The following is a 25,730-nucleotide window of genomic DNA, read 5'->3' on the forward strand; positions in this document are numbered from 1 at the left end:
ATTAAATTTCAAACCTTACCCCCTTGGAATGGAAATGGACCTCCTCAACAGGGGGTGCACGATTTTTTTCTGGAAAAGCCCATTATACGAATTGCAATAAGTTCGAAACAGGTAACGAACTATAAATTGTGATATAGCAAACATAGCTCATTCGTCGGAGAACAAAAGTGAGCGAGTGCTTCTTTCAAATGTTGAAATGAAATAGTTATGAACGAAATCTTGCTATCTTTAATAGAATTTTCATAAAAGTCAGTGCGAAGAATTCTCATTGCGATTACGATCACAGCTTGTATTTCGAAGGAAGCCCCTCACGGGATGGAACAGGTGGAAAATTTGATGGGAATATCTTGCGTTTATTTTACTACTAACTAAACAAAATTTCAAGAAAATTTTGAGCTAACCCAGTTGCTTCATGAAAATCTTAGGGTTGCCTTTTTTCTCTCTTCTGTTTCTCGAGCGTACAGGTGAATATTTCTTTGCGTGTGGGTACATTGTGTAATTATTAAAAAAAGGTTGGATATCACAATAATAAGAATGAAATTAACAAAAAAGTAAAACAGAGAGCCATTTTTAATATATCAAAATAATTAAAATTACTATAAAGCCCACTGTGAAAATAAGAGGGTATAAAAATCCTCCAAGAGAAAAAATCTCCACTTCAACAAACCACGAAATACTTTCAAGCAGTTTTGAATGAATAAAATGGCATCTACTTTCACGATTACTACTTTATCATCAATTTTGTTTGTCGTTCTGTTGCTTCTTTCCAGCATTGAAGCGATGCGCTCTGGATGTCCTTCATCATGCCCTTCAGCAACATGCAGTAAGTATTCGGTGAAATAGAACACTCGTGTTTTACATATCTGCGCAGAAATTAATTACATATTTGTGCAGAAATTACTGTAGATTATTCTGGATCATTTCGTTTCGTATTGTCATTATTTCATATCAACTGATGATTGTGAAGAGCATGAAACTTTAAGTATTGATAAAGAAATACTCTGTTTCTCATTAATGCGCAAAATAATTACATATCCGCGCGTAACAACACTCTTTGAAGATCTTCATCCCCACCTGCTCCTAACTTTGACAATGTGTAACTCCTCTTTAAATGCTCATTTTGAACTCGAACAATACGTGCATTAAGAATAAAGGTATCCATGGGAAAATAATGGTACAAGATCTTGTACCGATGGAACTGAACGAAAGTGATTAACAAGGGTGTAATAAAATAATTAGTTTTATAGTTTCATGATTCCACTCGAAGTCAGATTTAAGTGACTTACCTTTAGATGAAAAGCAATATTGGTTTACACCCCATGCAAGTTGGAAAAGGCAAACCTATCTTTGCCATTCTAAAGATAAACATTTTCACTTTATTCAGATATTGTTGCGCAATGAAAAGATTGTAATTGGAGTGGCTCCTTAGGACTGAATCAAAATCTAACAAAAGTTTGATTTCTCACGCATTTTTGATATTTGAAAAAAAAATTTCCGCTTTCCGATATCGGAAAATCGGAAAAATCGGGCTAAGATTTCGGATTTTGCTTCGAAATTTTTATCTCACGCAAAATGAACATCTCAAGTTGGCAGGTCTGAGTGAGACCCACTGGCACCTACCCTGAGTATCAGAGGTTGAGTTTTCAAAGAATATAATCAACCTCTCAAGACCAATAATATAAATTTTATCGCACATGCGTCAATCTAATCACTATAGAAAGAATCAAAGATGAAGAGCTGACTCTTTTTAAAAAGCGTTGATGACATTCTTAAGTTGTGTTTTCAACGACGGGAATAAAAATATCGACTGTCCAAGATCTTTGATGGTCGTCATGGTTACTTTTCTTTGCGTTGCTTGTGCGCTGAATAGAATCTCGATTGGTCGGCACAGGTCAATATATGATTTTGGTCTGTGCTTTTCACCGAGGGGTAAATTACTCGAAAAAAATCTCGTACACTTCTTAGAAAAATCACAAAAAAATCATGCAAAAAATCAAAAATCACAAACAAATCACAAAAAAATCAAAAAATCACAAAAAAATCACAAAAAAATCAAAAAATCAAAAAGAAATCACAAAAAAACAAAAAAACAAAATAAAACAAAATCACAAAAAAAAAAAAAATCACAAAAAAATCAAGAGAATAAATAAAATATCACAAAAATCAAAAAATCACAGAAAAAATCAAAAATCACAGAAAAATCAAAGAATCACAGAAAAAAACAAAAAAAATCAACAAAAAATCAAAAAAATCACAAAAAAATCACAAAAAAAAAATCACAAAAAAAATCACAAAAAATCACAAAAAAATCACAAAAAATCACAAAAAAATCACAAAAAAATCACAGAAAAAAATCAAAAAATCACAGAAAAAAATCAAAAAATCAAAAAGAAATCACAAAAAAATCAAAAAATCACAGAAAAAATCAAAAAATCACAGAAAAAATCAAAAAATCACAAAAAAATCAAAAATCATTTCGTACGCTTTTTTCGAAGTGATTTACCCCTCGCTTTTCACGGTAACTGGCACCCCTTCCCACTGGAAAAATTGGCCAAAATATCGTCCCCAGTGGAAAATCATCCTCTAATTTTTATCCTCACTGAAAATAATCAAATAAACCAATCCCCACTGCAAAACATTATGCTATTTTTCCCATCCTCACTGAAATTTCTGACTTGAAAACAAAAGAATTGAAATCATTAGCCATAAAAAATATGGGAATATTAATCCCTATCGAATTTCAGTCAGTTATTTTTATCCCCACTGGCTGAAAAAATTCTACCGGGTCTGTGAGAAGGGGGTGTTGTCTGAGAACATCGATGCTGGGAAGGATGATAGGTTTCTAAGATGCCAAGGGAAATACTAATTTTCACTTTTCTTTAGACGATTATGAAGACAGCTGTGGGTGCATGCGATGTTATCAAGGTATCAACCACTCATGCAATGATTACGGCATGGCTAGATGCAATCCTGACATCTCAAAATGTACCTTTAAAGAAGGCCCAAGAACGCCCCTCAATAAACATTGTACACCCCGTAAGTTTTACAATACTTCACACAATACGTTTGGAAATGATTATCATAACTTGAAGTAAAGAATAGGATATTCTGTGCTGCATACATACAATATAAAACCAATTAAATAACTAATAACCCTAAAACCTTCAAGTTCGTTAAATGTAAATCAAGATTGGGTATCTGCTTGCTCTATGACGTCACAATAACCAACATGGAGTCTTTGATAGCAAAACTAAATTGTACAGCCTATATTTATTTGAAATTGTTTTCGGTCAAGAGAGAACTTAACCTTAATCTCATTTCATTTCAGTACCAAGATTGATCATTGACGAAGCATCACCGACTGAAAGTTTTACCCAAAGAGTTAAAAATTTCTTCAGTGGATGGTTTTAAAGGCAGTAATTTTGTAATCATATATTTTATAAATTTGACTTTCAAACTGATAGATTCGTGGTGCAGTTACTAATGAAAGGGGCAGTTGATTCCGGAATGGGAAATTCTTCCTGAATGTCCTTCTAGAATGTCGAAGCATAGAGGTATAAAGAAAGACAGAAGATGAATTTGTCGGTAATTGGTCGTTAAAGTCTTTTGATTTCTTTTATGTAATAAATCAAAAGAAATTCTAGGCTCGCCCGATGAAATACGACTTTTTAGTAGAACTCAAGTTTGCTCTGAACATTCTTATTATCAGCATATAAGATTTCCAGCCTTCTAATATACGAGAATAAAATAAAATTTAGCTCCACGAAATAAGTTTGCGTTCAATTTTGTCATCCATTAAATTTTGTTTTGAAAAGATATTTTCTCAAGCCAGAAAACATTTTCTCAAGCCAGAAAATGAAAAGTTCTTTATAAGCACACACAATTTCAGACCCAATTTGTAGACAAAAAGTCGCTGGAGAATTTTGGAGGAAAGTATTAAGCAATAGAGTTCACCTTGAAGAAAATGTTGATAGAAAAATCTTGTCATTTGATGAAGGATTGCAAAGTTTACAGGCCCTTTTTTAATCCAAATATTTTCTTACACCAATGTCAGAAACAATGAATCTCGTCCCATCTTATTTCCAACACTTAAGTTAGCCAATAAGATTTTACCTATCAACAAAAGAGCTCATTAAAAATGCACGATATATGAAATTATGAGCATGCATACCTCGTAATATTTTTAATCGTAGGGCAAGCATGGTTACAATAGCATACTTCTCCTGTTTCTTTATACCTCCATGGTCGAAGTAAAGGTTAGAGGATCGGTTACGTATCAAAAGTTATAAATGTTCTTGTTGTACGAAAAATTCGAATGAAAGATTTGGCAAAATCAAACTTACATCCAAGTCTTTTTTGGCTAAAGATATCCAATTTATTTTCAAGATGTATTTTTTTCCTAGTTAATAAGGTCTTCAAAATTGAAATACACCACTTTTGTCAAGATATGTCAAAAATCGTTGCAGGCCTCGGTTTTCAAATGGAATAATTACTTCAAACATCATTTACATAATATGTATACCTAAAGTCTGTAGCGGAGAGAAAAAAGGCTATAGCTTTTGATAGACTTCGAAGTAAAAATTTGAGCCAAAATTTACCTGTTCTTATAAAAAAGTGCGCATATGATTCAATTCGATTTCTATCAAAGTTATAGCCTCTTTTGCTCCGCTGAAGATTATATCTACGACAGACTTTACAAATCAGAGTGTGTTTGGCTACCTTGGACAAAAAATGATTATTTTAAACATTTACTCTAACGAGTCTTTTCCTTTTATTTTTTGAAGTCGTTTCTTTGTCCATTTGCTGATGAATAAGGGGGTATTCAAAAAGTTGCCTGCGGGAGGGTAAAAGGCAGGTGGCCAGTAAAAATGCCAGAGCCAGTCAGTAAGATTGCTTGTTTGATGGGTTTCATTCTAAACGAAAGAACTTTTTGATTTTTGAATGTCCCTAATAATGTGGAATAAATGAATGAATTTCGGACCCAAAGAAAAACGCTTGAAAGGAGGATGTTGGTATCAAATATTTCACGACGGGAAGATTTCCTGTATAAAATATCTTAAAAGAATAAATTTGCAATACCTCAAAAAGAAGATTAAATTTAAAAATATACAATTAAAAATAGTTACAAGACCCCCTTACTAAATAATTACGTCGTGTGGTTATTTTAGTTGGTTACCTAGCGTTGAATTAGAACCCACGTAATAACATCTATAGGCATGTTGCTGGATGTTTCAAAACCATCAATGTAAAATATCTTTTGTATTCTCACTGCTCATCAATGGCAGCAAACATCTTGATGAAGAATACAGAGCCACATTAACATTATTGATAATCGTTCAGAAGTTTATCGGTGATTTCTTTGGTTTTACGGCGATTTCGGACTGTGGTTGTGAAATAAGTGACACTTGCAATCATGAATCCCAACAAGATAAGACCGGCCGTCAGAAGGAAAACTGTGCCAGGGAAAATATTCCTAGTGATGGAATAAATAAAGTATTCAAAACCGTGGAAACCAACAGTGACGATCAAACTGCTAATGATGGCAATCTCGAGTACAGTTCCTAAGGTCTTGGTGAAATTGATCTTCATGAAGGATGAGATTGTAGGAAAGACAGCTCCTCCAAAGATATTGATCACCATAACACCAAATAAAGATAAACTGTCTTGAACAACGCCTAATAATGTGTAATAAAGTATGATATTCAATCCGCCAAGAACGATAAGTCCACCATGTTTGCATGGTTTGAAGTAAGCCACCGTTTGCACAACCAGTATACCAAATATCTTGGCAACACCCTGGGCACTTATACAATAGCCGTATTGGGATACAGAAAGGTTGAAGGGGGCCTGAAGAAGGTACGGCCCACTGATCATTGAATCTGAGATTAGTGCGATAGTGAAAATTGAAATCTCCACAATAATCATTAATTCTTTACGATAAGACGTTTCCGAGAAAATCATAGGTGCTTCACTGAAAATATTACTTTCGATCGAAAAAAGGCCGGTCTCTGTTTTTCCTTGCGAGCGTCTCATAAGAAAGATTTCTTCTTCGTCTGACGAATCAAGAAGATGCTCATCTTCATCATCGTCATTCTCGTTCGATTCCTTCTCATCATTCGTGTCTTTGCTACATGAAATCTCTTTGAAAGGGATCAACATAGCACCATACAATGTGGTCAACAAACCCATGGTGAACTGCAGCACGAACAACACTGAATAAGCCATGTCAAAACAAAAAGCAATCATCATACCGCTGACCACCATTGAGAGAAAAATAGTTGCATATGAACCTTCGATTTTCACTGTGGTAATTTCCCGCTGTCGAACTTGAATGACATCTGCTTCTCGCTCTTTGGTCAGTTCAAACATCAACAGAAACATCCCCTGGAAATTACTATGTAAACATGGTAACACAACTCCAGATAAAATAACATATTTAAATGTTTTGGTGTCTTCGATGCTCAGAGAATAAGAGAACAAAACGCATTGACACAAGATACATATGGGTGGTAAAAGAACAGCCAAGGGTTTACATTTCCTAAGCACTGGTTTCCAGATGAGAAAGTAGGAAAGAAGTGAGATGATGGCACCAACAATTGACCCCACGATCATGTAATTCAACGTATCTTTGTTGACCTGCGACACAAAATCCATATGAGTTTGATTTTTCAAAGTGTTAGTCATATATAAATTGATGCAAGATCCGCGAGTAGTATTTTGCATGTGAAACAAATCGAATTTCACTTTGTGCGGTGTGTATGTTTGTATGCAAAGACGCTCCATAACGAAGAGTGGCCAAACAAGAGAGTTGATGATGTATGTGGTGAAATACAACATGAAATAAGGTGTCACAACCCATGAGGATTGCTTCAGCGGACCCAAAGTCTCCTCCATTTTGCTCTCCTTGTCCTCTTTAGTAAACAATGTGAGAGACTTGGGATGGCCGAGCGATGTAATCATTTCTATGCACCAAAAACAACTAGATCACTGCACTTTTTATATCTCTCTCCATATCACAGTACATCGTCTACTCAAAACAAAAAATCACATCAAGCAATTTTTATTAAATTTTCTACACAACGTCATGCCATTTATTTCTTTTGTCAAAAACACAAGAATTAGCACAAGTTAACCATTAATTAAAAAGATCTCTTATCATCTAAGGAACTCTCCTTCATTGGACAATAGTAATTTTTTTAATTGAATCTAATAAAGAGAAATTATAAAAGACATAAGGTGAAGGGTCATTAGCTGATGGACGTTAAAATACTTCCTTTTTTGCACTGATGCATAGTTTTTTAGAAAAGAGAACGGCTAAAAAATTCCGATGGAAAGATTAGTATATGACAGCGGCGTATTACATTGGACGGAGAATGAAGGTCCGATCCCTTGAGTTATGCTCCTATAACACCACCTTCGAATGTACACATAAAACATGTTGCCCAATCAGATTCTTCTCGTGCACATCGAACTATATAAAAATGAAGAACTTGTTCAATAGCTAAGAAAAGGATTTCCGTCGTCTGAGCCCTTTATCACTGGTTATCATCCCTTATCAATATGCATCCACAAAATCTCAATCATTTTTGGTTATGATGTGTTCAACAGAAACACAATCATAACAAGCAATATAATATAGCCAACTCTTAGTGAAAAAGACTAGAAAAAGAATATTTTAACAATTTGTTGAGATTCAAAGCAGCTGTTTATGATTTTTGGTAGTGCAATATTCGCAAATAAAAAAGCTGATGTGAATTTGAAAAGCAAATATCGGAAAGGAATTTTCCTTTAGAACAAATCTCCTCTTAGGAAGAAGAAATCTAAGAAAATTACTGATATCACCATTTAGTTAATTTCATTGACCTTCCCTCAACGCCACCGGGTTGAAGCAGATATATCTTTCTACTGATCACAGTTACTCTTAGGTTCCAAATAAACGGCCCCCCCCCCGCTTGTTAATTTTTCGAAAATTTTCCAACCCCCCCGGACCTTATTAGGACCCCCCCGTTTATTAATCTCTAAGAATATATTCAGCTGTCAAAGTGAAGGCCCCTTATTTTGCTCTAATTAGCCTGATTATAGCCTATTTTTACCTTATTTTTGGGTTTCAAAAGTACAATTTCCAACCCCCCGGCAATTAGGTCCCCCCCGTTTATTAAAATGTAGAAAATTTTCCAACCCCCCCGTTTATTCGAACCCCCCCGTTTATTTGGAACCTAAGAGTAACACGGAAGAGAAGAATGTTGACTTTTTTGGTAGTCTAGCAAGCTAGACGACTAATTCAGATATATTAGAAATAAAGCAAAAAAGTAAATTTTAGTCGTCTAGAAACCTTTGTGCACTAACTCCAAACAAAAAAAAAGTGTCAATATCGCAATTAAATTTTTTTCCCGCTCAAAAAAAGTTCTTGAAAATAAAATGTGCGTGGATTTGTGTGTTAAAAATGTTTCATTTGAGTTGATTTTATTTTGAGAGTTTGTTGTTGCTTGATAAATTGTTTTTTCGCTACGCAAGTTTCTGCGTAGCTAGGCCCGGTATCTATAAGGCTGGAACACCGGATTCTTCCAGTCGTTTATACAAACTAAATCCCGTGTCATTATTTGTGTTTATTATTAGTATTACATGCATTATAAACGACTCCAGTCTACTTTTTTGGCAAAACTCGTCACCGGAAACAATCTACCTGAAAAGGATTGGAGGTCATATTTCAATGAGGGAATGAGGTCAGCATGATGACCAAAGAAGGAAGATGAAGAAAGCCAAACGTTGATGCTGGTCAAAGGCTGCTGCTGAAGAATCAAAGAATAAAGTATTTTTGCAACTTGACACCAGGGCCTTCTTCGATGTTTAAAAATATTTGTGTAAGGCAAGAGCAAAAACTTTTTCCCTGAAAGAAGGCAGAAAAAAAAGGGCGCTAGACCCTGTTTGAGGTACCATTTTAACCATTTTATCAGTTTTAGTGTGTGCTACGCTTAACCTTTCGAGCAGCTGGGGGGGGAGCAACTTATGAAATATTTATCCAATTGACTTGAAATTTTGCAAGTGTGTACCAAATATGAATATTGGCATCTTTGACGCATCCTTGATGACGTCATCATTCTTTAAAAATACCGATAAAAGAACCATCTCCAACTTTTTCTCACTCAAATTTTGTGAGGCAACCCCACGTGACATGTATTTTTGGGGCAGAGGGTGATTTTCTTGCCAACTGTTGGTATCGTGTATTTTACAGACCAGCCCAAAATTGCCCTTTTTTGCCATTTCAAGGGAGGCCTCCAGCCCCCACCCCGCTGCAAGATGCTTCCCCTAGTAAAAAGATAGGAAGATGCTCGAAGGTTAAAGCTGTTTAGTATCTCTATACTTAAAAAGAACAAAGTGAAATATCATTTTTGTTAGGAGTATGAAGACCAAGAGATGGGCATGAACAAACCCTGAATTGCGAAGTATAGTCAAGAGGATCGACATTTATATAGTGTGATGAAAAAAAATATCTTCCATGTAAAACCACCAGTAGTGTTTTTATAGGATTACGTCATGCAAAACAAAACGCCGCTTCAACAACAACAACGTTGGAGAAGAAAATGGGGGAGAGCAAAATAGTAATAAAAACACCAACAAATTTGTTTTAAGTCAGATTTAGAGATTTTTAGCTCGCTTCATCGTCAAAGTACGTAATCCTGGTGAGAAAAAAAACTCTTTGAAGGACAAGAAAGGAAAGAGGAAAAGACTGTTTCGGTTATAACAAAGCAGAGGAAAGGGATTCGTTTTGATCAGTTGAAAGACTTTTCCCGCCCCTCACTCATTAGTCGCTCGTTAGACTGTTTGTTTATGAAGATTGTTCGGATCAAGACATTTATTTTTCCAGCGGTAAAAAAAGTTTAATTCAGGGAGAGGTGCGGTAAACTATCATCAAAAGGAAAGATCAACCAACTTTAATTAGTCACTTGGTTCCAGAAAACCAGAAGGACATTTTGCAACAAAGAGAAGGTCAATGCCTGCAAAATGAAGAAGTTATTGAACAAATTGATTTTCTTGGCTTTGCTTTGGCAACATATTAATTGCATCTACACAGGATGTGATGAAGAAGCACGCAAATGGTGTGAACAATCGCAGTGTTCCACAGGATGTAAATGTCTGAACAAACCCGTATGCAAACAAGCTTGTACTACTGAACAATGTTCTGAACTCACCTGCTCCTCACACAAAGTTTGCAGACAGTCTGTCATCCCGCCAACTAATAGCAACAATGGAAAACCATTGGTAACAGTTCATATCCAAAGCTTGATAGCACGTGCACCTAACATTGAACAATCTTGTTCACTCGGCATTTGTGATAACATGACAGCTCTAAAAGTAGACGGACAAATTTCCAAAGCGTTGCAAGTATGCAATGGTCGCTGTAATAAGATACTATCTAATGTCGATTATACTCGACAACTGGCAGTACAGACCGATCTAATGCAGTGTGTGAATACGACAGTTTGCGACCAAGTCTGTGTAATTGGAAGGTGTCAAATGATGTATTGTAATTCGAAGGAGTGCAAACAAAGGTGCTCGGTTGGAAGTCAATGCCAAATGACGTGTGGTCCACACACTAAAGTTTGTGAGCAAACGTGTGAAATGAACAGCAGTTGTCAGATCACTTGTTTAGGAGAAAATTGTAGGCGAGAGTGCAAAGATGCAGAGTTGTGTGAAATCATGAACAGCAATCGAACGTTTGAAAAATGGAAAAGTAGCAACTCTTCAACAACAAAAAAAAGTGGGGAGGTCAATAACAATACTCTTCATCCCAATACTACACATACACCAAGTCATAATACTGAGACAAGCTTTTTGGCATCGACTACTACTGGCCATTCAGGGAATAATATGACGGAGAACAGCAGTAACAGTACTGACCACTCAACAGACAGCCCTTTGAAACCAACAAACCCACGGACGTTGGAGAATAATATAACAAAGAAAAATATGAACACAACAACAACTAGTTATATAAAGGAAGTTATGACAACAAATTCAAAGCAAACAGATCATAAAAAAGAGGCTCTGAACGAAACAGATATACCGATAACGGAAACAGGCCGTCCTTTCATAGGTAATACAACAGATGGTGATATTTATCACCTCGTCAATGGAACCACCACCAATCTTTCGATGATAACCACACCAAATACACACTTTAAAGACTTGACTACTAACCAGACAACATCTCTATCAAACTCAAAAAACCATTCTAAGACACTAACGACGGCGATTCATACACCGTCATATTCTCCATCCGATGAATCTAAGACAACTAATCCGACTGGAACATCGGTCGGTATATCAACGTCTAGCCAACAAAATATTTCTGACAAGACAAGAAAACCTTTCACGAATACCCCAAAACTGACTAGTAAAAGAACGAACTCATTATTAACCTCCGCAAGAAGAGCTTCGTCGACGCCGAAAAGAACTGCATACAAAATGACAACAGATAACAACACCTCGTCTAGAGGTTTTTGCATAAAATATAATATACTATTGTTTTTATTAGTGCATATACACATAGTTTTTGGTATCATATTATAATTGATAATATAAATAATGTAGATAACATAAGAACACTATTTGTTGCTATCACAACAATTTAGCTGTCAGAGATTCAACATAGACCTGGGTGACCTCACCGAATTCCAAAAGAATAGTTGTAATTCTCAAGATAGCATATTATGTTCATACGAAAAGTAGGGTACATTTATAATGTCCTGAGGATTCTCTACACACTCGATGACGCAACCTTTCAAATCGAAAGGATCAAACATTCTTGTGGTCTCAAATACAAATCACTTCAAAACATTGAAGTAAGAAAAATACTTTTTGTTTGTATTGGAAATTGTGTTTAAACGATAGCTTTGATAGAATTTTGGTCAGTGAAATTGGAGTGCCAATCCCTAAATCTTCCCATAGTCCAAGCTAGTGAGGCCCGGAAAACCCGAGTTACAAAAACTCGAGTTACAAAAACCCGAGTTACAAAAACCCGAGTTACAAAAACCCGAGTTACAAAAACCCGAGTTACGACGAATGTGACGTCATAAGTCTCAAATTATGACATCATAAGGGAACTTCTTAACTCGAAAAATTTTTTTACTGTTGTTTATTTAACTCGAAATATTTTTTAAAAATTTTGTTTTAGAGTTACGTATAAACTCGAAAATAAATTTTAAATTTCATTTTTCGAGTTACGTAACTCTAAACCAAAATTAAAAAAATATATTTCGAGTTATGTTGAAGCGCAACCAAGTTGGCCAAAAATTCTGAAAAGCGCTTTTTATCTTTTAGTTTACGAATGGGGTTTTTGATCTATAAAACTAAAAGAAGAGAGGAAAGGAATAAAAATGAAAGGCAAGGGACATTTAACAATCTTCTATTTTGATGGGAATTTCTGAAGGTTTTGTTTGGTGAAGTAGACTTAAAATCTAAAAGATTCGATTACTCGAAATACATTTTGTATTCCACAACCTATATTTGTTAAATTTAAATTCATTGTCCTTTCGCTACAAACTAAAAAGTCTTCGGTAGAACTTGTAGTTTCTTTAGGTTTTTCACACATTTTTTAAGAACAAACCATACGAGAACGGACGGTTTCGAGGGCTAATATTATAACAATAAGTTAAGAACATTTCTTGACATTCTAAGGCCTTATGGACTCAAAAACACCTAATTTCTTAGAAAATTGCAGAAAATACTCACCTAATGCTAATAGTGAAATAGGAACATTTTAAGAGAATTTTAAGGCTCGACTAAAAAAGCTAAAGACCCGAAGGCTTCGAATTTTTAGATGTTTTTATAAAAAACACAACACATATTTCGTTGAAAAGATTCTCGATTGCACAATGTACAAAATAATATAATAAATTGTAATCGTTAAAATAATTGCTTAAAATATTCTTCTGATTGTTCAAAATCATGTTTATGATGTCTGTTCTTTTATTTTATTATAATTATTGTTTTATAAATTAGATCTTTTGACGCTGTTTCTATCATTTTTAAAATAAGTTTTAAAATAAGTTTCTATTCTAATCGGATCTATTGATTCTCCTCGAAAGAAATGGTGTATAATATTTTATTAATAATATGAATTCTAGAATTTTTGGCCGACTTGGTTTGACCTGAAGATAACTCGAAAGTTTAAAAAATGTACTACAATTTCAAGTTACGTAACTCGAAAAATGAAATTTCAAATCTATTTTCGAGTTACGTAACTCGAAAACAAAATTAAAAAAAAAATATTTCGAGTTACAAAACAACAATAAAAAACTTTTTCGAGTTAAAAAGCCGACTTATGACGTCATAATTTGAGACTTGTGACGTTACATTCGTCGTAACTCGGGTTTTTATAACTCGGGTTTTTGTAACTCGAGTTTTTGTAACTCGGGTTTTCTGGGCCTGCAAGCTAGTGGTATGAGAAAAAATAATGTAATGCCAGCACTTAAGATATACAACATCTCGAATTATCTGGTGATTTTAAACTATTTATGGATAAAATGTGGTTTAAAATAAAAGGGGGTAGTAGTTTCCCGGGGGGGGGGGGGGGGTACTAGGGCAAGATGGGTTACGGGGATGCTCCGCTGGTCAGGGTACCTTTTTTGACCTCCACGAGTCCCAGGTAGGGTCGCAAAAACACCAAAATAGAAAAATCAGTCCCCCCGTAGGGTGCCTATTTTTGGAAAATTTGGGGAAAAAGTAGAAAATTTGAGAAAATTTTGGAATTTCAGTCCCATTCAGGGTCACTTTTTTCGCAAATTTCGAGTCCCACGTAGGGTCCATTTTTCGAACGTCAGCGGAGCACCCCCGTCGGTCGACAAGGGTAGTCCCCCCCCCGGTAGTTTTAAAATAGTAGAAACCCTCTTCCTGAAAAGATGTTAAATGCAATCATCAAAATAAAATAAGGTAAAATATTGAAATTTTAGGGAAACTGATTACATGTTTTACTAGTATGATCAAAAAGGTTACAAAACTTTTTAAAGGATTTCCCAAAATCAACGAAAATGGGTGAAAATATCTAGAATTGGGTTATCAAAGATTAGATATCAATTCCATGAATTTTTTAGTTTGTTCATGTTTCTTTTTTCTGTCAAATTTTCTAATTAAAAAAAACATACAAAATCCTGCTTTGTAAATGTATAGATTGTACAATATGAAAAATATTCAAAAAAAATTATTTTGTTAGTTCTGATAAAGACTTTGCCAAATCAAGAACTTCTTGGCCTCGCTTGGTACGTTTTATCCACGCTTCAGGAACGTCCACATTATCTCGAGCAGATAACAAAGCGGCAACAGCCATTGAACGGGCGCAATTACCGCCTCCGGCTGCCAGTGTCATACGAATACTCTCCACGTAATCCTTTCCTTGAAGCAGACAGTGAATCGAACCTTGCATGTTTCCCGGTAAAGCTTAAAAATGGATTGATAATGTCCGTCTAATTAAAAGCAATTTAATCTAATCGACGACTGTATTTTGAAAATCTTCTTTGTTCTTGTTTCTTTGAGCGTAACCATCCATACAACTCTAACCTCTTCCTGATTGACATCTATTGTTTTAGACTATTTATGCTTTTCATTCATTCTAACCTGCTACGTAACGTAAACTCATTGGATAACAGGCACTACAAAAGAACTATCTAGATTGATAACAGAATGCTAAATTATAACAGCTCAATTTTATAAAAACTATCGAAATCTTAAATCATGGCCTAATATCTTGATATCGCAGAACTATTAAGCATTTTCTGGAATCCCAGTTAGTATCAAATAATTATCTAAAACAAGTCATATGGTTGGTCACCCAATGAAGTTTTCCTCACTCAATTTAGTAAGGCTGTAAGGTGATCCAAGCAAACCAAATAAAGCTGGTACACACTACTTGACAGTCAGCAATAAGGAATAACAAAAAAGGAATCAAACCTGAGAGAAAAACCCAAGGAAAGATTAACATTAACAATCTCCGCCTTTGCGTAAAAGTTAAAGAAACAGGTTTCTTATGATGTGACCCTGATGAGAATGGACTTAAACCATTAAATAACTGTAGACTACTGACCATATCTTTTTGAGAAATCAATCAGGGAGATAAGAACACTTACAACAAGCGATCCCAAATCCTTTGACCACATCCCTATGGTTGGAATCATCTTTCTTTTGAAGCACGGCATTCATTTCTTCTTTGATATGATTATCTGGTAACTTGCCAATCCAAGCACTGATATCCAACTGGCCTGTCAGAATAACACTCTCCAACAGCTCACTGTATGCAACTGCAGCATTTACCTACCAGAATGAAAATATTATATAAAACATAGGAATTGAACCATATTAGAGGAAACAACTCCAATTAAAAAAAAGTAAAGGTGACAAAATTGTCAAAAGAGAACAATAAGACATACAGCACGGTCATTATTCAATGTCGTTCGAACAGCTTGCTCAACAAACTTCTTCAAGTCAGGATTTCCAGCATACATAGCAACAAGAGGGATGATCTTGGTATGTGCATCCGATTCATTTTGATCTGCCCCTTCCTGATACTTGCCATCTTTCAAATTTTGTAACGATTGTCCAACGCTAGAATTCAACCAGGGCCCTGTTGGAACAAAAAGCATAAAAGAAAATAAGTATCAGAAAATAAAGTCTTGAAAAATATGTTATCGAATTTACAAAGTTTGATGAAAAAGAAATTTATTAAAAAGTATACCTTTTTTAGGATAATCTTCTCTGTTACTTGGGTTTGGATCTTTGTACGCAGAGTTTGGACCAAAATCTTCACATATTAACTTACTGTAAGCTTCGACATCAAAACCTATAGAGTAATAATTGGTGTAACAATGAATAAAAAATCAAACATCCTATTCATCCTTTAATCAAGCTTCAATCATGGAAATAGAGTATTTTTTAAAGTAAAAATGAATAAAATAGAACTAAAAAGTGGCTGATAAAAGTGATTTATAAATGATACATTTATTGAACTTGCAACAATTTGCAAACCTTTGTTAGAGACAAGATGTTTGAGCATAGTGAATGCTTGATCACCATAACATGAAAGTGCTCCAACCTCACATTCGTAAAAAGAAACATTCCATTTGGAAAATTCGGGGCTTCCATTGGCTTCTTTTAAATGTTCATCTAGCTTTTCAATGTTGTAATTCCAATGGAGTGGATTGACTAGAAAGGCAAGAAATTTTAATAACGTACAATTTGAATTTTGAGTCAGATGTCATGGACCAAAACATTCATATAATGACATGGCCTTGTGCAACTGCTCAGCTGTGTGACAGTATTCATTTTTGTTGTGCAATGTTGACATCTTATCAGGGGATAATAAAAGGAGACATAGCATTTATTCTTATCAAAACAAAACATAGGGATTATATCAATAATGTTCATTAATGTTACCCACACTCACAGGAACAATTCTCGACCACAATATATTTATTTTCAATTTTTACTGATGATGGTGGTCGGATGACACCGAAACGTCTAAATATATGTTTTAAATTTTATTGAAATAAATGAAAACGCTTCTGTGTTTGAACTTTACATTGAAAATATTCAGGAGGATCAATCATTTCAATAATATACATTTTTTGTGGCGTTCTTTATTCGAAGAGTATCTATCAGTTTCGAGGACGCAAGCACAAAATTGCACAGTTACAATTCACACCCGTATCACGCCCTGGTTAAGATTGCTTAATAACAAGTAGGGTTCAGGTTTTCAAATTCAGTCACATGCATGGTCAACAAACAGGCTAAAGTTTTTTACAGGATTATTTTCTACAATAATTTTTGAAAATTAATCCAAACAATATGAAGCAGATTAAGTTTTTTAAATGATAGACTACTTAAGCAGGGTGTTTTTTGGGGGCACTGTAGCCCCCCCCCTAAACAGGTCCAAAATTGAAATTTAAGACTGAAAGTATTTGATCTTCTGACACCAAAAATTTGCTAAAATAAGCTTTATATTCTATTTACCCCAGTCGGAGCCATGTATTTACACTATACGTTTTTATATGGCTGCTGAGGGAGAGGCAGAAAACGAGGTGGATGTAAATGGATGTGCTTCAAACCTAGCAATCAAGTTGGGCGTTAGAATGGCGGTGCTCCTATTGTCTTGAAAAGCTTTGACTTACGCCAATATCTTATTTTTATCGTACTGTGCACCATTTCCAGACTGTTACTTTGCAAATCAACCCCCCAGTAGTATTTTATATGTAGTAAACAGACAAAAATACAATACCCCAAAAAATTTAAAATCCTTTTAGTACCATGGGGTACTAAAGTACCAAATAGGTGGCATCTAGACTAACATTTGAGCATTTTTTTAGTAAATTGCTACTAAAATTAGTTATTGATTTTTATCAGTTTTTGAATTTTTTTTCAAAAATTTTCGTGATTTTTTCAGAATTTTTGAAATTAAAAAATAACATAAAATTTTTCTCATTTAAAGAAAATTTGGCAAGTTCAATTATTTTTGCATTCAGATGCTAATAAAAAATTAACCCCTGTTTTGTGACATTTTTTATGTCATCCACTATTTTGCTCATAGAATGAGGCCATCATGTGGCTTACATGTCAAAATACATCCATGGTTGAGCTGAATAATTTATCTACCTGTGGCTTACTCAACTTAAATATATTAAAGCATGAAGTGTGAGTAAAATATGTGGCTGACAAAAAAGCCACAAAAAAGTACATTTAACAACGCAAAAGTATGTACATTTAACACTATTTGGAAAATTCAGCCAGAAAGGCTTGAAGGTCAAGTCTAGAAGGTCCCATTCAGAGATCACTTTTCAATATCGTATGGCTTACACTTAAAAAAAACTAGAATTTTTGAACTGCAGCCACAATTTTGACTCAAATAACAAAATTTTTTTTATCATATCTCCACGTTGAGGTTTATTACCCTGTGAAATCTCTATGGCTGACTCAAAAAATATGAAGAGTTGATTTAGAGCATTTTTTACAATGTCACACTATTTTTGATTATCATCTTCAGTCAAATGTCTTTAAAATTTGTTCAATTCATTAAGCAGCATTGTTTATAGTTGGGGGCCAAGCCTGGGGTCCTGTGACATCTTTTTTACGATCTAGCCATTTTTAATCTATTCCAAAGAACAGTATATTACAAGATATTTTTGAGAGGGAGGACGCGAAATAGGCCCGGGAAAATCTTTTATGACCAAAATAGTGATGCCATAGGAAAAACTGCAAGGGAAAATAAGAGGTTTGGAAAATAACTGATTTTCAAAATAACGAAAATGATTGGTACCATCTGAAAGAGTATGAAATTCTGAGCAAATAAATGTATTACAACAACTCTCTGACTAAAACACACAAAGAAAAATACAGCCGCTTTTTAAGATCAACTAACTGTCAGCTCTACTGTGATTTGACGTCAAATCCTACTATTTAGTATCAATTTTTGCAATTAAATAAAAGGAATACTTGAGTACATGGGTACTAAAATACAACTTTAAGAGTAAACATGGTTTCTGCCTACTTTTTCAGTCCCCCCTTAAAATGCAATTTTGCCCTTAAAGAAAACTCCCCCCTTAAATCGAACAAAAATTACCGGTACCCCTTGTTAGAATGTCCCCCCTTAAAATGAAAAAAAAAGAGGAATCCCCCCTCAGATTTTTATTTTTAGACTTTGACAATAACAAAGTACAACGATTGGTTTGATATCAATGCCATCAACATTATATTAGATACATAATGATATCTAACTAAATAAAATTCAATAAAAAGAAATCATTGAAAATAAACTGGATCCTATAATCAAATGATACAAATAAAACTTTTTATGAATAAAACCAAACAAAAGATGCAGTACCTGGTACAACAGTTGTGTTTTGTTCATATCTTAGGCCTTGTAAATTATCTTTATCATTAGATTTGAACTGGGAATGTTTTCTGATTGTAGTCCTAGTTAAAGTTAGGTCGAGTAAGTGGTCTTCCCAAGTAGAGAATTTAGGCAGTATAACACAAGTAAGATTTCATGCTTATGACATTGATTTTGGATGTGACAGAGCTGAAAATGTCAAAGATCATTGTGTCGACCAACTATTTCAAGAAAATCTTTGTACCCTTCAGCAAACAATTTTTACAATAGATAGAGAGAGAGAGAAGTGAGTATGCAGATTCATGGGGACCGGCGAGCCATTTGAGGGGGGGGCAAGATTAGGATAAAAATGTCGCCCACCATGGTTGGGCGATAAAGAAAATTTTTCACTTTTTACACCCTCAAAACAGCTTAAAACGTTATCTAATTGAGGAGAATAATAGTTTTTATGGTTTGATTTGGTCTGTTAAAGGTCATTCTAATGTACATAACTTTCAATATAGCATGGTCTGCAAAATAGTGGGTATGAGATTGTGAGCACGAAAACGGGATAGAAGATATTATTAGACAAAGAAAATTATAATCAATAAACCAATATTTTAGTCCCCCCTTTTTTCTTATTTTGATAGATTCTTCCAGCCCTTGATAAAGAATCCCCCCTTATTTAAAAAAAATGACAAAAATCCCCCCTTTTTTAAAAGGCAATTTTTTTGACCCCCCCTTATTTTAAGGGGGGGGGGGCAGAAACCATGGTAAATATGACTTAATTTAAAGAATCGGGGTCAATTAGGCTGTAACTAACCCTTTAGGTGCCTTTTCTATTTTTTTTCAAAACCAATGTTTGTTCAAATTTTAAACCTCTATAATTATGTCATAGCAACCTGACGCGTAAATATCCAGTTGTTTTTTGCGCTTATCTTGACTGTTTATTTCCTTCTGTAACGGTTTGGCAGCTTAAAATCAGGCTATGACAGCAATTTTTCAGCCCTCCACTCTGGTATGCAAATTTTTTAGATACCCAAATAAGTAGCCAAATTTGGGTAACTCTCACCCTCGTTGTTTCAAATACATCCTGTAGATGACTGATGTGATGCTGTTATTTCTGAAACCTTGATTTCCTAGTGTGACTAACTTGGAGAAATTTCTACTGTTGCAGAATTTTTTTACAGCCAATTTTAAAGGCAGAGCCTGCTTATACTTACTATGTTTGCTATATCAAAAAATGATGTGATAAAAATATAAATTTTTTTATGGGTCAGTCAGGACTTTCTTTCAATTTATCAATATTACGCAAACGGCAGTATGCGCTAAATTATTTTGGTTTCACTTTCGATTTCAAGCAAATGTCTTAGCAACACGACGCACATACATAGCAACAGGGCTGGGTAGAAAAATCTAAACATAGAATCTAAAAAAAATACCGATCATTGTATAGAGCACTAAAAAATACACCCTTTCTATGTTTAGTTTGTTCTACCTTGGATTATAACTGAAAATATCTTCAAACAACCTTTGTCTGCCATCAGCTCGCGCGGTAATATTTTTCTGCTTCAGAGATAGAGATAGAGAGATAAACCTTCCCTTGGCACAGGGAATAGGCCCTATCCTAAGATAGAGATCACAGCGCTAGGTGGATAAAATAAAAAGCGAAAAAAGGAAAAATTATGCAAATAAGTAACTAGATAAAACTATCAAAAAAATATGCTACTTGGAATTAATAATTTTACGCCAATCCAGACGATTCAAAGCTTTTTGATACCAGTCATTTTTTGACAAACCAACCTTTTTCAAGCACTTATAAATTCCTCTTCCATATGTGAAGTTTGGTGCTCCACGAGGGCGTTTCGATGGCACCCACGAAGTTAGCATTTTTCTGGGTAGTCGCTGTTGATCCATACGAGCGACATGACCCAGCCAATGAAGTTGACGGCGATTCACGTACGAATCAACGGATTTCAGAGATAAACGATTTAACAGATCAGACGTTCTGATTCTATACACACGGGTGTGGAGCCGGTTCACACGACACATTGCACGTACACATCTAGCATGGAATAAACGTAATTTTCGGAAAAGATTTTCGGTTAAACACCAGTGTTCAGCACCGTGTAAGAGAATAGCCGAGATAATGCATTCGTATACAAATTTCTTAGCTTTGTATGAAATACTGGTTGACGAAAATAAACAATTTCTCAATTTACCAAATGCCCGACTTGCCGAATTGATTCGGGCATCAACATCAACATTATCATTACAATCTCTCGTCAGAAAAGAGCCCAAATAACAAAAGCGATCCACTATTGGTAAATGTGCGCCACCTGGTAGAACAATATTTGACAGATTGCAGCCATCGTATGTAGAAGGATTTGCATAGATGCGTTTTGGTGCTGCAACGAAAAGGATTTCTGATTTGGAGGGTTTTTCGTCGGTGCCAGCATGGTTTTCGAGACCGTATCTATTAAAATGATTGAAGAGGAGGGGTACGTACGTTTCAGTCGATTCACGCAATGTGAATAAAACAGCTGTGTCATCAGCATATTCCGAATCTGGTAAAGAGAATTCCTCGATATTTCTCTTTGTGTTGTATCTACGACCAGTTAATACATCATCGAGCTTCGTATGGAAAATACAGACCGGTCTATCATACGCATTACGCCATGATATCATTACGGCTGCAAGATAAAATATGAACAACAGAGGACCCAAAATATCCCCCTGTTTGACTCCAATAATACTTTCAATTGACTTTGTGACATCATTAATAACAAATTTCACCTCGACACGACATGTAGCGATTTTAAAAGGCGAATCAATTTAGCAGGTATGCCAAAAATTTCTAAGACCTGCCACAACAGTTCACGAGGGACACGATCGAATGCCTTAACTAGATCCAAAAATAGGACCCAAGATTCAAGGCCGTGCTCTTTTCTCTTCTTTGTAGCCATTTTGACGGTAAAAACTCCATCCGCACATCCTCTCCCTGATCGAAAACCACATTGGGCTTCGTTGTCTAGGGATTCGGCAACAGGGCGGAGCCTGTCATGCAATATTATAGCTACAATTTTATAACACGTTTCAAGTAGCATAATGCCACGATAGTTCCTGGGCATACTAAGGTCTCCTTTCTTTGGAAGAACCTTTAGCAATCCTTTGAATTTGCACAATGTTCCTTTTTAACGCTTTTCGTGTGTGTGTCAATGTGGCCGTTCGCGACACGTCCACATCCGGAGCTTCAAGGTCCACCATCATCAGTTGTGGAAAGGATCGGTCCAATGCTGACAATTGATCTCCGATGGCAAACCACTCCAACACGATCAACACTCCATCGTCATTGTGAATGTGATTTTTGTTCTTCTTGGGTGTGGTGGACCTCTCTTTAGTGTAGGCTTACCACCACACCCTTTATTTTAGGTTTTGATTCTTATTCACTAATTCTTAATGGAGTGAATTTTTTTATCTGTCTGTCTGATTTTTCTGCTTCAATTCTTAGATAATGAATAAGAGAGGTGCGGTAAGCTTAGTCGTGCTCGCGGGCGGTAAATTTATGTTTACTTATCTTGTATATTTTAGTGGTATTTAAATTTAGCCAATGAAAATATGCACAGCATTGATTATGACATCATTAAATATGTCAATATCAATTCAATGCCCATTAAAGAAAATCATTTGTAAAAAGTTCTTTTTATTGTGAAATTTGAAAATACGAACAAAAAAGAGTCAAATTTAATATTTGTTTCCTATCTAGATTATATTAGCATTAGAATACAGTAAATTTTCATGTGAAAAATATTTTTTTTACACCAATTTTAAATAGTGGCCTGAAAGCCTCGAGAGAGTTATATTTGTTTTCATAGCCCTCTTTTCTTTGTTTAGTTTCTCTCAAGATCAGTTTCTTTTCATCATTAGTCACTTGGGATCATTTATACTTAGCTAATTTTACATTTTAATTGCCTTTTTTTGATAACATTGTTTAAGATTTTTTACCATGACTTTTATAAATAGTAGCTTTTATTCTTTGTATATACTTACTTTTTGCCTGAATGATGTATTAGATAGAATACGAAATATAGCATATTCTACTTGAGATCACTTCGTCTGTTACTTCAAGATTTTTTATGTCAGAATGAATCTTTTCGGACTTTCTTTTGTTTTGTGGTTTTTAAAATTATCGGCTGGTTATGGAGACATAAACTTGTATATCAAGATTACAGGATTTCGAGTACGGACCGCTTTTACTTTTGATTTCAGTGGTTTCACTTTTGATTTCAAGCTAACATCTTAGCAACCGGGTGCTTGCCTATAGTTACAGGGAATTGTGCAAAAAAACAAACATAGAAAATTTTCCAAATCCCCCATTTCTATTTAATGCAATGAAAAATGAAACTTTTCTATGTTTCACTTTTTTGCACCTATTCTTCAAAATGAAAATATTTAAGATTTTAAGTTCTTCTTTTTTTCAATGAGTTTTTTGTGGCACTTTGTTGACAATCTAACTCTTGTATCAAATTCCCGCTTTCTTCAGTAAATTGAAGATGAGAAAAAACCTAAGCCACGGATCACGGATTGAAACAAATATATGAAGGGTGGGATTTTACAGCCGCCTGTCGTGCAAGGCACTGAAAGGCCACGGGTGCCAAAAAGAAGGGTCGTTTGAAATGTGGCAACCTCATTGGTGGAAATTTGATAAACAGCTGCGAAGGTGCGCTGGGAAGTAATCAGTTGAAGAGACCACTTTCGTTTTTGTGGCAGATTTCTATAAAAACTTCTCTCAGGGATTATTTGTCAATGTACCGTCAACTGCTCCAACTTGGGACTATCTTACGCAACATGGGACATTCCACCACCATTTCACCGAACCTCCACAGTCATTTGATTTGAGTTTAATGAACTGCGTATTAAAAATACACGATTTCTCTTTCGATTTCACAGGAAGTGAAAATACAGACACCGAAGATCTTTGGGTGTAAGTTACATGAAATCCATAATTTTTCTAGCCTCGGAAATAATTTTTCTTTTCCAGTGCCAGTGGTGATCGGAAATTCCGATAAAAATCCATGCACTTTTGCAAAATGTGTCGGAAATTCCACTCTTTTTTGCCTTTTTTAATTCAATTACCTTGGAAATCTATACATTTTCTTCTCTCGCCTTGGAAATTTCGAACTTTGGTGAAAACTTTTGTCCTCGGAAATCCTGTGTCGTTCGCCCCCTGGCCTGGCTGGTTTATACAGACAAATTCTGGAATGGCCCACTATAGGCACTACTGTCTGTGGTTTTTTCATTTTTCGGAAGCTTTAAAAAAACATTACTATTCGAGTTATAGTTTTGCAAAAGAAATAGTTTTTATACCTGCAGCGTCGGCTACCAAAGCACCAATTATTGTTTGAGCTGAGCGTTTTGCTTGTTGTTGGGAAGGCGCCATATTTTTAGACTGTCAGGTGCAGCAGTGGGTGCAGTGAGCAGTAAGCTCTACTTCAGAACGGACTTTCGCTTTCGTTTTCGGGTGAAAGATTACATCAACGATATCGATACCGTAGCTTTTTATCCTTATTTGGAAGCTCAATGAAGGAGTGTAGCAAGAAGGCGGGAAACTCCTACCACGGTTTATATAATATCACGCACATTTTTTTATTCTTTCGAAATAAACGTGAGCACGTTGGATTTATCAAAAGGGAGAGGTAAACTTTTACATTTAAAGAATTTATTTTTATCACGTTTGTTTTCCTCAACAATTCACAACTTCAACTGGTATATACTAAGGCATTGTTGGTTGGTTACTTGTCTTGATGTATACTTGTTGAAGCCACAATTAACTTAGTATCCAGCAGTGGTGTCTTGTTTTGTGAAATTGTCTTTTCAGTGTGTGATAAATTTGTCAATTAATAAATGGTCTTAACTTAGCTGTCAGCTGTGCAGGCAAGAGTACTCTTGCATTTCCGAACATCCCTTTTCTGAAATAGTTTTTCTGCTTTGGGAAATCAGTGATCAAAGTTCTTCCGTCTCATACGGATTTCCGTCTCACAGAAATTTTTGGCAAATTTTTCCATCTCAGTCAGAAATGGTTATTTAGCGAGAAATAGTGATTTTGTTCTCTAGAATAATTCCATCAAAGTTTTAAAAATTGGATTTCAAGCATGTTTTGTATATACCTTGTATATCAGTCGAGGATTATGCCCTAAATAAGAGAATACCCAAGTTAGAGGATTACCTTATTTAGGAGATTTTCAGTCTCTTATTTAAGAGAACGTTACCTAAACTAGGAGAATTCTGTACGTTTACAAATTACTTCAGAGCAGACTATTTTGCGCAATATGAAAATAAGATCGGGAAAGATCACGTCCGTGATTCCGATGGACCCAAAAACCAAATAAAAATACCTTTTCATTCTTTTTTAAACTTCGAAAAAACCATAAATAGCCTCATTTGCATGTGTTGACGATTTTTAAAATTGAAGAAACAACCCCCTCGACCTTCAAACGCGTTTTTTTTCTCAACCCCCTTTATTTAGGAGAGACAAGAGCGACCACTTTCTTTTGACCCTCGTTTTGACCGCGCTTAAACGCGTTTCTTAAATATGGCTCGATCTATATTATTACTTTTCACAAAATTCTCATGATGTAGATCGGTCTTTAGATTGATAGACCCTAACCGTCCTAGGTCCACTAAACAAAAGCAGAACTCAACCAAATTTTGCTAGAAGGGAGAAAAAAACGTGCTGAGTCGATCTATGAAGTTCAAAACTTGCGCAAAATGATGAGAAGGCCAAAAATTAACGAAGAAAGAAAAGTCTCCTAGTTAAGAGAAAGAAATCTCCTACTTAAGAGACCTTCTCTTAAATAGAGTATATCTCTTATTTAGG

General features: G+C 35.1%; 2 protein-coding genes and 1 long non-coding RNA gene across 3 annotated transcripts; 2 read left to right on the forward strand and 1 right to left on the reverse strand.

Moving 5' to 3' along the window:
- The first annotated feature begins 633 nt into the window (after nt 1-633).
- Nucleotides 634-3,461, forward strand: LOC136818719 (uncharacterized). The gene is made up of 3 exons (XR_010848354.1): nt 634-823; nt 2,884-3,036; nt 3,329-3,461. It is a non-coding gene; the product is annotated as an uncharacterized lncRNA (long non-coding RNA).
- A 6,185-nt stretch (nt 3,462-9,646) lies between these two features.
- On the forward strand, nt 9,647-11,604 carry LOC136818726 (uncharacterized). The gene has a single exon (XM_067074965.1). The coding sequence runs from the start codon at nt 10,003-10,005 to the stop codon at nt 11,569-11,571; it is 1,569 nt and encodes a 522-aa protein (XP_066931066.1). The 5' UTR covers nt 9,647-10,002; the 3' UTR covers nt 11,572-11,604.
- A 2,477-nt stretch (nt 11,605-14,081) lies between these two features.
- LOC136818736 (crystallin J1A-like) lies at nt 14,082-24,315 on the reverse strand (the record flags this gene model as incomplete). The annotated part of the gene is given in 6 exon segments (XM_067074977.1): nt 14,082-14,436; nt 15,123-15,306; nt 15,423-15,616; nt 15,728-15,832; nt 16,018-16,194; nt 24,221-24,315. Coding segments are annotated over 6 exon segments (969 nt in total). The 3' UTR covers nt 14,082-14,200.
- Nucleotides 24,316-25,730: the final 1,415 nt, after the last annotated feature.

This window comes from Clytia hemisphaerica, unplaced genomic scaffold (assembly GCF_902728285.1).
Source record: "Clytia hemisphaerica strain Z4C2 unplaced genomic scaffold, Clytia hemisphaerica genome assembly, whole genome shotgun sequence".
NCBI classification, from domain to species: Eukaryota; Metazoa; Cnidaria; class Hydrozoa; order Leptothecata; family Clytiidae; genus Clytia; species Clytia hemisphaerica.

What these genes read in the sequence shown, in the direction of transcription:
- LOC136818726 (XM_067074965.1), top strand. Translation starts at nt 10,003, where the DNA reads ATGAAGAAGTTATTGAACAAATTGATTTTCTTGGCTTTGCTTTGGCAA.